At 49.3% G+C, this 13,733-nt stretch overlaps 1 protein-coding gene across 5 annotated transcripts in view; it reads left to right on the top strand.

The window, feature by feature from the left end:
• Positions 1–13,733, top strand: part of RADIL (Rap associating with DIL domain) — a 109,901-nt gene that overhangs the window by 63,974 nt on the left and 32,194 nt on the right. For all 5 annotated transcript variants that reach the window (XM_012455580.2, XM_012455581.3, XM_012455582.2 and 2 more), the window contains exon 3: positions 13,261–13,508. In XM_012455580.2, the coding sequence (XP_012311003.2) occupies positions 13,261–13,508 (248 nt within the window). The remainder of the gene's footprint in view (positions 1–13,260; positions 13,509–13,733) is intronic.

Here is a 13,733-nt window from a genome sequence, read left to right on the forward strand (position 1 = left end):
GAATATAAACACGTGTGTTTAGGAGTTGATGCAATTGATCCTATGAACATTCATTCATTCATTCATTCATTCATTCTTGTAGTAGACTGAAAATATGTACACTTAAAAATTTTTCCTTATTATAATCAAAGTTATGCATATATGCACAGTGAAAGCAATACTTTCTTATTACTAATTAAAAGCAAAACAGCAGTTCTCTGTCATAGCCATTCCTTTGTCCCAGTTTGGAACTCCCTACAACCACTTTCAACTGTGAACTGTTTCTTTTTGGCATTTAATTCCCTATCTTTAAATAACAAATGTATCCTACTATGTCTTGATTTTTTTTTTTAATTTCAGACATTTTCTTTTCTTTTTTATTTATTTATTTTTTTGAGATGGAGTTTCTCTCTCGTTGCCCAGGTTAGAGTGCAATAGCGCGATCTCGGCTCACCGCAACCTCCACTTCCCAGGTTCAAGTGATTCTCCTGCCTCAGCCTCCGAAGTAGCTGGGATTACAGGCCCCCATCACCATGACTGGCTAATTTTGTATTTTTAGTAGAGATGGGGTTTCTCCATATTGGTCAGTCTGGTCTTGAACTCCCGAGTGCAGGTGATCCGCCTGCCTCAGCCTCCCAAAGTGCTGGGGTTACAGGCATGAGCCACCACACCTGGTCAAATTTCAGACATTTTCTAGTGACTTCCTTCAGTGAAAAATGAGAATATAGGTCTTTTCACCACTGCTCTCTCCAAATTTCCAATTCCTATTGCCTGATCTTCTCAATATAACCATTTTTTTTAGATTAGTAGTCAGGATTTACATTTTTATGATCATTTATAGCTTTTTATAACTGAAGATTGTCTATATAAAGATTGTTTCTCCTTCCTGTCCAACCTTTAGTTTGCTTTGTAGTTAATTATTGTCATTCTTGCTTGTCCATTCTTTTTCTTGGTATTTTTCATTATTTCAGCATTCCCTGAACACTCTGCTAATTGTCTTACCTCTTTTCAAGATGTTCAGGTATATTCGATATCTTATCAATTTCAGCTTCTTGGAGCCATCTTCTTTGCTTCTGTTTGGACTGGGGGCTTATGACATAAAGAAATGTATTTTCTGGGTTTAAAAAATCTTTTATTATGAGATATTTTTATACCATAACATTTACCTGTTTTTAGTATACAGTTGAATGAATTTTTAGTAAATTTACAAAGCTGTGTGATCATCATCACAGTCCAGTCTTAGCATCTTTTTTTTTTTTTTTTTTTTTGAGAAGGGGTCTCACTCTGTCACCCAGGCTGGAGTGCAGTGGTGTGATCTCAGCTCACTGCAACCTCTGCCACCTCCCAGGATCAAGCAGTCCTCCCAATTCAGCCTCCTGAGTAGCTGGGACTACAGATGTGTGCCACCGTACCTGACTAATTTTTGTATTTTTGGTAGAGACAGGATTTTGCCATGTTACCCAGGCTGGTCTCGAACTCCTGAGCTCAAGCAGGCCGCCTGCCTTGGCCTCCCTAAGTGCTGGGATTACAGGCAAGAGCCACTGTGCCCAGTTGGCACATTTTCATCACCAAAAGATCTTTTATGTCTGTTAGCAGTCAGCCGGTCCCACCCCCAGACCCAGGCAGCCCCTAATCAGTTTTCCAGCTGTATACATTGACTTTTTCCAGCTATTTCATATAAATAGAATCATACCTATGTTTTTTTGCCTCTAGCTTTTTTCACTTAGCATAGTATTTTTGAGTTTCATCCATGTTGTAAAAGGTATCAGTATGTTGTTCTTTATCATTGCTAAATAGTAGCCTATCATATGGATAGATTTAGTTCATCCATTCAGCGTGTGATGGACATTTGGCTTTTGGATTATTTCTACTTGTTGACTATTCTGGATAGCGCTCCTATGAACATTTGTGTATAAGCATTTGTGTGGACATGCATTTTTTTACTTCTCTTGGGCATATACCTAGGAGTGGAACTGATGAGTCACAGGCAAATTCATGTTTAATTTTTTTTTTTTCTTTTTTTTTTTTTTTTTGGAGACAGAGTCCTGCTCTGTCACCAGGCTGGAGAGTAATGGTGTGATCTTGGCTCACTGCAACCTCCACTTCCTGGGTTCAAGCGATTCTCCTGCCTCAGCCTCCTGAGTAGCTGGGATTACAGGTGTGTGCCACCACACCCAGCTAATTTTTGTATTTTTAGTAGAAACGGGGTTTTACCATGTTGGCCAGGATGGTCTTCGATCTCTTGACCTCGTGATCTGCCCGCCTCGGCCTCCCAAAGTGCTGGGATTACAGAAATGAGCCAGCGCGCCTGGCCTCCTGTGTAACATTTTAACACATCCACAAGGTGTTCTACACAGTGGCTACAGCACTTGACTTTTCACCAATCCTGTATGAGGGGTCCAGTCTCTACACTCTTGATATTGTTTACCCTTTTTGTTGTTGTTTGGTGAGATGGAGTCTCGCCCTGTTACCCAGTTGCAGTGCATTGGTGCAATCTCAGCTCACTGCAACCTCTGCCTCCCTGGTTCAAGCGATTCTCTTGCCTCAGCCTCACAAGCAGCTGGGATTACAGGCATGCACCACCACACCCAGCTAGTTTTTGTATCTTTAGTAAAGACAAGGTTTTACCATCTTGAACAGGCTAGTCTCAAACTCCTGATCTCAAATACAGACGTGAGCCACTGCGCCTGGCTTGTTTTCCTTTTTTATTATAACCATGGCAGTGGATGTCAAGTGGTGTCTTATTGTGGTTTTCATCTGCATTTCCCCAATGACTGATGTTGAGCATTTTGTATTGTATTTTAGTGGCCATGTGTATTTCTTCTTTGAAGAGATGTTCATTCAAATCCTTGCCCATTAAAATATGTGGTTGTGGCCGGGCACAGTAACTCATGCCTGTAATCCCAGCACTTTGGGAGGCTGAGGCAGGTGGATCACCTGAAGGCAGGAGTTTGAGACCAGCCTGACCAACATGGTGAAACCCCATCTCTACAAAAAAATACAAAAATTAGCCAGGCATGGTGGCACACACCTATAATCCAGCTACTTGGGAGGCTGAGGCAGGAGAATTGCATGAACTCATGAGGGAGAGTTTGCAGTGAGCCAAGATCGCACCACTGCACTCCGGCCTGGGCAACAAGAGTGAGACTCTGTCTCAAAAAAAAAAAAAAAAAAAGATGCAGGGGAGGGAAGGGAGTTTGAATGATTTTCTAGATGGGAAGGGAAGATTCCCCCACCAAAGTTAAGACTCAAGATACTTAGCAATAGAAGATTATAGCTCTGGAACAAAAGAGCCAGTTCTCCCACCCATCTCCCAGGAGACAAATACCTAGTGTTGCCTGAGATGAAACAGCACCCTCTATAGGGTTGTTGGTGTTGGTGGCCTGACTAGCACCATGCTGGATGTGGTGAGCTGGGGCGTGCTTCACTGGTCACCATGACCCTCTCTAAGAAAGGACTTAGCCGGGCGTGGTGGCTCACGCCTGTAATCCCAGCACTTTGGGAGGCTTAGGCGGGTGGATCACGAGGTCAAGAGATCTAGACCATCCTGACCAACATTATGAAACCCCATCTCTACTAAAAATACAAAAAGTAGCCGGGCATGATGGCGTGTGCTTATAGTCCCAGCTACCCAGGAGGCTGAGGCAGGAGAATCGCTTGAACCGGGAGGCGGAGGTTGTAGTGAGCCAAGATCACACTACTGCACTCCAGCCTCTCTTTCTTTCAAAAGAAAGAAAGAGAGAGAGAGAGGAGAGTGAGAGGGAGTGAGAGAGAGCGAGAGAGAGAGACAGAAAGACAGAAAAGAAAGAAAAGAAAGGGCTCACAGGCTTCCCAGGGTAACTGGCTACCGCCCTTGGTTTTGGCTGGAGAAAGTTCTCGGTTATGCAACGCTGCTCTTTGCTCGGCACAGTCCCCGGAGAGCTCCGTTTCCATCTGTGTCTGCCTAACAAATGGCTTAAGCATTTTATCTCCTCAGTTACCCATTATCTTAATTAGGTTTTCAGTTGCTTCTCAGAGAGGGCGATTGTTATTCCCTAAGACTCTAATTAGTATGAGGTGGTCCAAGTTTCATCATGGAAATAATACTCTATAGTATGTAAAAAAATAATTTCTCCCCCCTCTAAAAAAATGGAACCTCTTGATTGCTGAAAATTTGGAAACTAAGTGAGAGTATAAAGAAGGGAGTAAAAATCACCTGTCAGATCACATCCTGGAGAGAATCATCTTCAATGTTTTGGTGCTTTTTATTCTGGTGTTTTCTTAGTGTATGCATTCCTTTACTTCATTTATTGATTGATTAGAGATGGGGTTCTGGCGTTTTCTCAGAATATGCCTTCATTTTCTTTCTTTATTAGAGAGGAGGTCTTGCTCTGTCATCCAGGCTGGAGTGCAGTGGCACAATCATATCTCACTGCAGCCTCAATCTCCTGGGTTCAAGTGATCCTCCTGCCTCCACCTCCTGAGTAGCTGGGACTAAGGTGTGTCCCACCACATCTGGCTAATCTTCGTATTTTTGTGGATTCAGGGTCTTGCTGTGTTGCCTAGTCTACTCTCAAACTCCTGGCCTCCAGTGATCCTCCAGCCTCACCCTCCCAAAGTGCTGAAATTACAGGCGTGAACCACCATGACTAGCCTACATTAGCTTTCTTTAGGGTTTTTTTCCTCCCGCAAGATGGAGTCTTGCTCTCTTGCCCAGGCTGGAGTGCAGTGGCACGATCTTGGCTCACTTAAACCTTTGCCTCCTGGGTTCAAGCAATTCTCCTGCCTCAGCCTGAGTAGCTGGGATTACAGGCCCTCTGCCACCACACCTGGCTATTTTTTGTATTGTATTCACCATGTTGGCCATGCTGGTCTCAAACTCCTGACCTTGTGATCCAGCCGCCTCGGCCTCCCAAAGTGCTGGGATTACAGGCATGAGCCACCACACCTGGCCAGGTTAGGGTTTTGAAGTATTCTGCAAATATATAATTGTCATATACAGGACACCCCTTGCTTCTTTTTTCTTTTCTTTTCTTTTCCTATGCAAATCAAATTCTGACATCCCTCACTTCTTAATTTGGTCTCTTTCCTCGATCCTAGCATTCAGGGGCCACATGTGGTTGACTCCTCAGTCATGAATCTGACATGATTTGCTTCTAATCTTTAAAAATATTAATGGCCAGGTGCAGTGGTTTATACCCATAATCCCAGCACTTTGGAAGACTGAGGCGGGAGGATTGCCTTAGGCACAGGTGTTTGCGACCAGCCTGGGCAAAATAGTGAGAGCCTGTCTCTACAAAAAATACAAAATGAGCTGGGTGTGGTGGTCTGCACGTGTAGTCCCAGCTACTTGAGAGGCTGAGGCAGAAGGTTGCTTGAGCCCAGTAGGTGGGAGCTGCAGTGAGCTGTGATCGCACCACTGCACTCCAGTCTGGGTGACAGAGCAAGACCCTGTCTCAAAAACAAAACACAACAGCCTGAATTTTGCTTATTCACCACGTCTAGTCACCTTGCTGAATTCACTTGTTAATTGTAATATTTTTTCCATAGATGTTTTTGCATTTCCTACATGCACAATCATATCATCTGCAAAATAATGATAATTGAACTTCTTTCTTTTCAATCCTGTGTCTTTCCTCTATTTTTTCTTGCCTGTTGTACTGGCAAGGACCTAGTCCAATGCCGCATAGAAGTGGTTACAGCAGGAATCCTCACCTTGTTCCTGATGGCAGAGAGGAGGTTACATATACATTCTCCTTAGAATTGTTTCCCTAATGGTAGAATTGATTCCAAAAAGTGAGGCTAATATGTTCCTGTCTAGCCACAGTTCCTTTGTAGGGCTTTTTTTTTTTTTTTTTTTTGAGACAGTGTCTCACTCTGTCACTCAGGCTAGAGTACAGTGGCGTGATCTTGGCTCACTGTAACCTCCGCCTCCCGAGTTCATGCAATTCTCCTGTCTCAGCCTCCCAAGTAGCTGGGATTACAGGTGCATGCCACCATGCCTGGCTAATTTTTGTATTTTTAGTAGAGATGGGGTTTCACCATGTTGTCCAGGCTGGCCTCGAACTCCTGGCCTCAGGTGATCCACCTGCCTCGGCCCCTCAACTGCTGAGATTAAAGGCGTGAGCCATGCCCAGCCTTTGTAGGGTTTCTGTAATGAGAATAAAATGGAATTAGATGGAAAATGCCCAGAATCAAGCTGGTCGTGGCATAGAGATGTGCTTACCAAATTATGCCTAAGCAGTTCTTTTTTGTACATTTGAAATGATTTTCCTTCAAGGACTGCTTGATGGTCTTATGGCTCCGTGTCCTTTACTAGCTTAAAAGAGGGTGTTTCAGCTAAAAGAAGACTCGTTTCAGGCCCATCAGACCTCTGTGTTTTGCAGCAGTAACTGCAGTTTTTTTTAGCAGCACATCCCCAGCTGTGATGAGGGACCACTTTAAAATCATCTCCTGGCCAGGTGCAGTGTCTCACACCTGTAACCACAGCACTTTGGGAGGCCAAGGCGGACAGATCACTTGAGGTCAGGAGTTTGAGACCAGCCTGGCCAACATGGCGAAACCCTGTCTCTACTAAAAATGCAAAAAATTAGCCAGGCGTGGTGGTGGGCGCCTGTAATCCCAGCTACTTGGGAGGCTGAGGCACAAGAATTGCTTGAACCTGTGAGGCAGAAGCTGCAGTGAACTGAGATGGCACCAGTGCACTCCAGCCTGGGCAATAGAACAAGACTCCGTCTCAAAAAATAAGTCTCTTGCTGGGCATAGGGGTGCATGCCTGTAGTCCCAGCTATTCTGCGGCCAGAAGTTCGAGGCTGCAGGGTGTTATGGGGACCACGCCCATGAATCCACACTGCGCTCCAGCCTAGGCAACATAGCAAATAAGTACAATGGTCTCCTGTTCCCCCATAGCAGTAAAGTTCCCCAGCGCAGGCACGTTTCATTGCCTCCTCTGTCTCCAGTCATAGGCGCCTCATCTCTGAGGCCCAGGAGTGGGGATGAGCGACAGAAACGGTTCCAAGTTGTATATATCATTATTCCAAACCGTCGGAGCCAGGGAGGGAAGAGAAAACAGGATTGGGAGGTGAAAGCTGCCGGCTGAGTTTATAGAGGAACTGAGTGACGTTCAGGAAAAGCCTGTGTTTATCTTTCCAGGGCTGTTCAGAGCCTGTGAGAGCTGGTGATGGTCTCCAGCTGCTGTCCAGGTTCCCTGTGCACCCTCAGCACGCAGAGCCCTGCCCTCTCTTTCAGCAGCGGGTCACTAGGCACCGCCTTCTCGAGGAGGGGAGGCTGGTGGCCTAGACAAGAGCTGAGTGGCCGTGGTTGGGTGCTGCTCCCTCGCCACTTCCTCCAGCTGTGAGTACCCCACCTGGGAGATGAGGCTGTGCTCACCAGCTCGGTTCTGCCCAGGCTGGGAGGAAGGCGGCTAACAGGGCTTCAGGGACACGGAGCTCAGCACTCCTTTCCTTAAGGCCTCTGCTGTGAGAGGAGAGGAAGGAAGTCAAGGAGACTGTCCCATTCCATCTTCCCATCGCAGTGGCGCCCTGCACTTTCTACTCCTTCCATTCCAGTGTCAAAGGCAAACATTTCATGGCAAGGCTGGGCCTGTCTGTGAATCATGATCCCTTAGGAAGGGTGCAGTGCTATTCCAGGCTCTGGCCTTGTTTTTTTTTTTTTTTTTTGAGATAGGATCTTGCTCTGTTGCCCAGGCTGGAGTGCAGTGGCACAATCATAGCTCACTGCAGCTTTAACCTCATGGACTCAGGTGATTCTACCATTTCAGTCTCCCGAGTGGCTGGGACTGCAGGAACGTGCCACTATGCCCAGCTAATTTTTATATGTTTTGTAGAGATGGAGTCTTTGCTATGTTGCTCGGGCTGGGCTTGAACTCAAGCCCTCCTCCTGCGTTGGCCTCCCAAAGTGCTGGGATTAGAGGCCTGAGCCGTTGTGCCCGGCTTTGTGTTAAAATGTCAAGAAGTATACATTTTGCTTCTGAGGCTGGGACTCTGTGTATTAGCAGATGTTTAGAGCCAGGCAGTTCCCTGCAGGTTGCTGGGGGTGAAGCAGGGCTGCCCACCAAGGTCCTAGTTACCCAGACCCCTCCTCATTCCTGAGCGGATCAACAAGGGGCAGCAGGGGTCACCCGCACCCATCAGCCTCCTCTGCAGGAACCGACAGACACTTATCCCGAGAAGGATCGAAATCAGCACCAACTGGAGGTCCCCAGCAAGCTCTACCCACGCTTGTGGGTGTCCCCTTCTCCCCTGGAAGGAATCGCTGTGGACAGGGCTTTGGGGGAGGGGGAGTGCTCTGGCAGTGGCTCCTCTACCTGGCTGCTGTGTTCTAGAACCTTCCAGATGGCATTTACCAGTACAGATTCCTGGGCATCCCTCAAACCTCTGTAACACCTCTGATCCCAGTGAACTCAGTCATGCCAAGGCATGAAGAAGACGAGGGAGCTCGGGCCACAGCTGACCTCGGCTAAAACCAGGTGGCCCGTCTCATCTCTCACATGGGGCAAGCAACAAAGGACATGGGTGTATTCTGGCTTCCAACCCCTTCACCCACACCAGGGTCTAGAGCTTTATTTAAGAAGCACAACTTTCCATCTAAAATGACAGTTAGAAAAGGCTGCAACCATCCTGCCATTTTGCTTGATTAGAATTCATTTGTTTTGAAATAGTGGTTTCTTGATGATGTATTTCTCACTGAACTGATTGCATGTTGGTGGAATCTCCCATTGCTTGCATGGGGGCTTCTGGAGTGACCTTGTTCTTGGGAAAGGCCATGCCTGTATAAGACCCCCAAACCACTGGGTGTGGTGGCTCACGTCTGTAATCCCAGTACTTTGGGAGGCCTAGGCGGGCCGATCACCTGAGGTCAGGAGTTTGAGACCAGCCTGGTCAACAACGGAAAACCCTTTCTCTACTAAAAATACAAAATTACCTGGCATGGTGGCACATGCCTATAATCCCAGTTACTTGGGAGGCTGAGGTAGGAGAATCGCTTGAACCTGGGAGGCAGGGGTTGCGGTGAGCTGAGATCACGCCATTGCACTCCAGCCTAAGCAACAGGAGTGAAACTCCCTCTCAAAAAAAAAAAAAAAGACCCCCCAAACCAGGCAGTCCCTGCAACTGCAAATGCCTTGGCCTCCCCTTCCTCAGCAGTGTGCTGTCAGTCTGAGAGCCTTGAAAACACCACGATCTGTGTCTAGTGACGGCGCCATGTGATGCTTCTGAAGGTGTCTGGGGTCAATGTTGCCAGTGATGCTCTCTGTCACCTTCCACCCAAAGGCCAAGTGGGGTGGTTTCTGTCCCAGATTAGGCAGATCCGCCCTGGGTCTGGGCAGCACTGAGACCTTGGGTGACAACAAAGCTGTATCAAGTCAGGCGCAAACAGGGCACGATTGCAGCTCTCTATGAGAACTTGGGAGGCCACATAGACCCCCGACAAGCCTGACCGCTGACTCCCTGGGAACGCGAGTGCTAGGGTCGCATCTCCTGCAGCCTCATCTTGGGACAGGGCCGAGTCACAAAGCAGGGACGTGAGCAAGAGGCCTTTCAAACTTCTGTGATTTTTACTCTAACAAAAGTTTTTAGGCTGGGTCTGGTGGCTCACACCTGTAATGCCAGCACTTTGGGAGGCCAAGGTGGGTGGATCACTTGAGGTCAGGAATTTGAGACCAGCCTGTCCAAGATGGTAAAACCCCATCTGTACTAAAGATTCAAAAATTAGCCTGGCATGGTGATGCACACCTATAATCCCAGTTACTTGGGATGCTGAGGCAGGAAAATTGCTTGAACCTAGGAGGCAGAGGTTCCAGTAAGCCGAGATCTTGCTACTGCTACTCTAACCTGGGTGACAGAGTGAGACTCTGTGTCAAAACAAACAAACAAACAAATGTTTTAAAAAGTAAAGTATAATCAGTTACATTTACCTGACACCTGGGTTTTTACCTCCCAGATTTTACAGGTAAAGATTTTTATCATATTTGTTTGGAGTTCAAAAGAAATAAGTAAAATATGATATAAAGTTATGATAATATATGTATTATAAATTATATATAACATATATTCTGTTACATGCTGGACACTATATTAAATCCTATGAAATTGAATTCATTTCTTCCACTACCCCTAGACTTCCCCCCGCGCCTGTTGAGGACAGCCTCCGTGTGGTGAATTCACTGTGTGTGTGCATTTCTGTTTTAAAAAATAGCTCTACATTGGGCCAGTCTTGGTGGTTCACACCTGTAATCCCAGCACTTTGAGGCCGAGGCAGGTGGAGGGTGGATCACAAGGTCAGGAGTTCAAGACTAGACTTACCAACATGATGAAACCCCATCTTTTAAAAAATACAAAAATTAGCCAGACTTGGTGGCGGGTACCTGTAATCCCAGCTACTCAGGAGGTTGAGGCAGGAAAATCGCTTGAATCTAGGAAGTGGAGGTTGCAGTAAGCTGAGACTGCGCCACTGCACTCCAGCCTGGGAGACAGAGTGAGACTCCGTCTCAAAAAAAAAAAAAAGTAGCTCTACAATGACCACACATTTGATCATAAAACACATTTGTTTGAATTCTCAACAAATTCAAAAAACTAACCAGAGCGTGGTTATGCCAACCACACTCTCCAACCCCAGCCCAATAAAAATAGAAATCAGTACTAAGAAGATTGCTCAAAACTGTACAATTATATGGAAGTTAAGCAACCTGCTCCTGAATGACTTTGGGGTAAAAAATAGCTTTGCATGCACATATGTAGAAACCAGAAGTGAGGTACGGTGGTGTTTTAGGTGCTTTTAAGAAAACTGAGCCAATGAGTCGTGTCATGTGTTAACCTGCAGTTTGGTCTTTTACCCTGTGGTCACGTGCATGGCTGGCTGTAGGCTTCTCTCTGCAGAGTTGTCCTCCTGTGCATGGTGGCTCCCTGCAGGGGCAGACTGGGTGGGTTCCGGGCTTTGCTAATTCAGGCGGTGCTGAATGCGCGTGTGCACGTGTGCACGGGTCCTGCCGGCTGTCCCATGGCAGGGGACTGAGGAACAGAGTGCCGTGGTCAGTTGCTGTCCACACTGGTCATGCCCACAGCTGTGCCAGTGTCGGCAGTGGATGCTGTTGCTGCCTCACCCCCTCACCTGCACTGAGAGGGAGGCTCTGTCGTGCTTGTGGCCTTGGGTGCAGGGACAGCGCTGCTGCCCAGTGGAGAGGCCTCACTTCTGGCTCCTAGTTGAAGGCTGGCAGCCTGGCGCTTCTGCACTCGTGCGGGCCTGCCCAGCTCAAGGAAGGAGATCCTGGAAGTGGCCCCTGAGTGTCAGCGTTGGTTCTGCAGAGAGCGCAGCCCTGGGCCTGAGGAGGCTGTGGGGCCTTGCGTGGAGGAGCAGGGTGCACTTAGCTGTGAGCCACTTGCCTGGGGCTGCAGTCCCAGGGGATTCAGGCCTGGGACATCCCGTCCTGCAGTTGTGGTCAGGCCCTCTGGGAGCCCCTGGGAATCTAGGAGGAGAAGCCCTCCTTGCCCCATGGCCCTGGGACTTCTAGAAGGTCACCCTGAGGTCATCTCCTGCAACCCACCCCCAGATTTGGGAGAAACTTGGGGGCTGGAACATAATTTGGAGCTGTTTGTGTTCTTTCAGATCTGGCCCCACAGTTGTGCAGTGAGGCTGAGCTGTGGGGCTGGCAAAGCTTGTGGGAGTGGCGGGTGGGATGGGGTCGGAGAACTGGGCCCCACCTGCTGGGCACCTGCCACCCGCCAGGCTGGGCTGGGCTCTGTGGCAGGCAGGAGCACAGGGGCAGGAGCACAGCGGCGAGCAGCCAAGCCCAGCAGCCTCGCACTGCGGCTGGGCAGCCTCCCTCGCGACCCGGCCCCCCGCGGGCTGCAGATGCACAGGCTGCTGGCTGCCTTGGGAAGGACCGTGGGGCCGCCAGCGCTGGCAAGGGGCGTCCTCGGCCAGCTACCACCTCCCTCCGTCCGGCTTTTGTTTGGTTTTATTGTGAATGGCTGGAGGAAAGGCTGCCACAGATGGGCACGGATCTTAACCTGAAAGACTGCATACAGGAAACTCAGCAGAGAGCTCAGAAAAGACAGCGCCGGGTCAGCTGGGGACTGGTGAGCGGTTTTCATCTATCGCAGCCGGTTGGCTTTCCCAGAGCATGCATTTAGAGAGTGTGTCTGTATTTATGAGATTTTAAAAGTCTTCTAAGTGTGTGTGTTATCTCTGAGCTGTGTGTGCATGTGTGTGTGCACATGTATGTGTTAATGTGTGTGCATGTGTGTCGGCATGTGGGTGCACGTGTGTGTTTGTGTGCATGCCTGTGTGCATGTGTGTCTTTTTGTGTGGGTGCATGTGTATTTGTGGACATGTGTATGCACGTGTGTGCATGTGTGTGTGTGTGTGTGTGTGTGTGTGTGTGCCTGCCTGCTTTGACTTGAAGATGTCAGAGACAGGCTTGGGAAGGAGGCAGCCATGCTGTCGCAAAAGCAGGCCATCAGCAGCCCTGTGGGCTGGTGTGGCATGGCACAGTGGCACCCCCTTCTTGTAAAGTGGGGGCAGGATGATGACCATTCCATCTCATCTCATCAGAGCACCCCCCAGGGGAGTTTCACCTGGTACACAGATGGATGGGGCAGGGCTCTGGAGGTGGCGTGGTGACCCTGCAGAGGCCGCTGCTGCCGTGGGAAAGCATTTGTGGTTTGAGGCCCTGTGGGCCATGGTGCCGGCTGGTCGGCCAGGCCGTGGTGCGACCCTGGGCTGCTACAGGGCAGGCATGGTCCCCTCAGCATGAGGGTCTGACAGGCAAGCTGCTGGCTCTGAGACTATCCTGCCACAGTGGTGCCAAAGCACTGCCCAGTTTTTTGAGGGGCGTGGCTAGAGGACAGAATCCTTGAGCCTCTGCCAGACCTGCTTTGACAGAACAGTGACAGGCATTAGGAGACGTGGTTTAGTGGGGTTTGAACTCAGAAGGACCTGGACCATGGGTGCTATTAGACTTTTTTAGGGGGATGGAGTTTCGCTCTTGTCACTCAGGCTGGAGTACAATGGCACGATCTTGGCTCACTGCAACCTCCACCTTCTGGGTTCAAGCAATTCTTGTGCCTCAGCCTCCTGAGTAGCTGGGATTACAGGCGCCCACCATGCATTTTTGTATTTTTAGTAGAGACAGGGTTGTTGGCCAGGCTGGTCTCGAACTCCTGACCTCAGGTGACCCACCTGCCTCGTCTTCCCAAAGTGCGGGAATTATAGGTGTGAGCCACCGTGCCCGGCCCTGGAGCTATTAGACAGCTAACTGTTCACCCTGCACTGCTTCTGTTCCAGGGATAAACGCCCAGGCCCGGAGGCTGCAGCGGAGCCGTGCGAAGGGAACCCCGGCCCTGGCCCTGGGGGATGCCCGGAGCTCCCCTCCACCCCTGCTGCGCCGCACAGTCAGTGAGACCAGCCTGAGCCCAGCGACCGCCCTGCCTGCCACTGCCCACGGCCCTGAGGAGCCTGGCCCAGACGCCATGCGGTACTTGCTGTACCAGTCCCCACATCTGCTCCTTCTGCAGGGCTACAGCCAGCAACATGTGAGCCTCCCTCCTGGCACCCACTGCCCAGCGCCGCTGCGGGGACAGCACACAGGACTCAGAAGTCAAGGCCTCCTCCTGCCTTTAGCCCAGTTGGCCGTGAGCTCTGTGGCTGCAGCCCCTCTGGCTGTGCCGAGGCTGTGGAATGGGGCGGTGGGGGCGTGTGTGGGGTCCTCCACATTTTCCCTGTCCAGACCATGGCAGGCGGCAGCAGGGTCCCCTTAC

The sequence above is a fragment of the Aotus nancymaae genome, unplaced genomic scaffold (assembly GCF_030222135.1).
Source record: "Aotus nancymaae isolate 86718 unplaced genomic scaffold, 86718_ANA_hifiasm-v0.15.2.pri h1tg000015l_0, whole genome shotgun sequence".
Lineage (NCBI taxonomy): Eukaryota > Metazoa > Chordata > Mammalia > Primates > Aotidae > Aotus > Aotus nancymaae.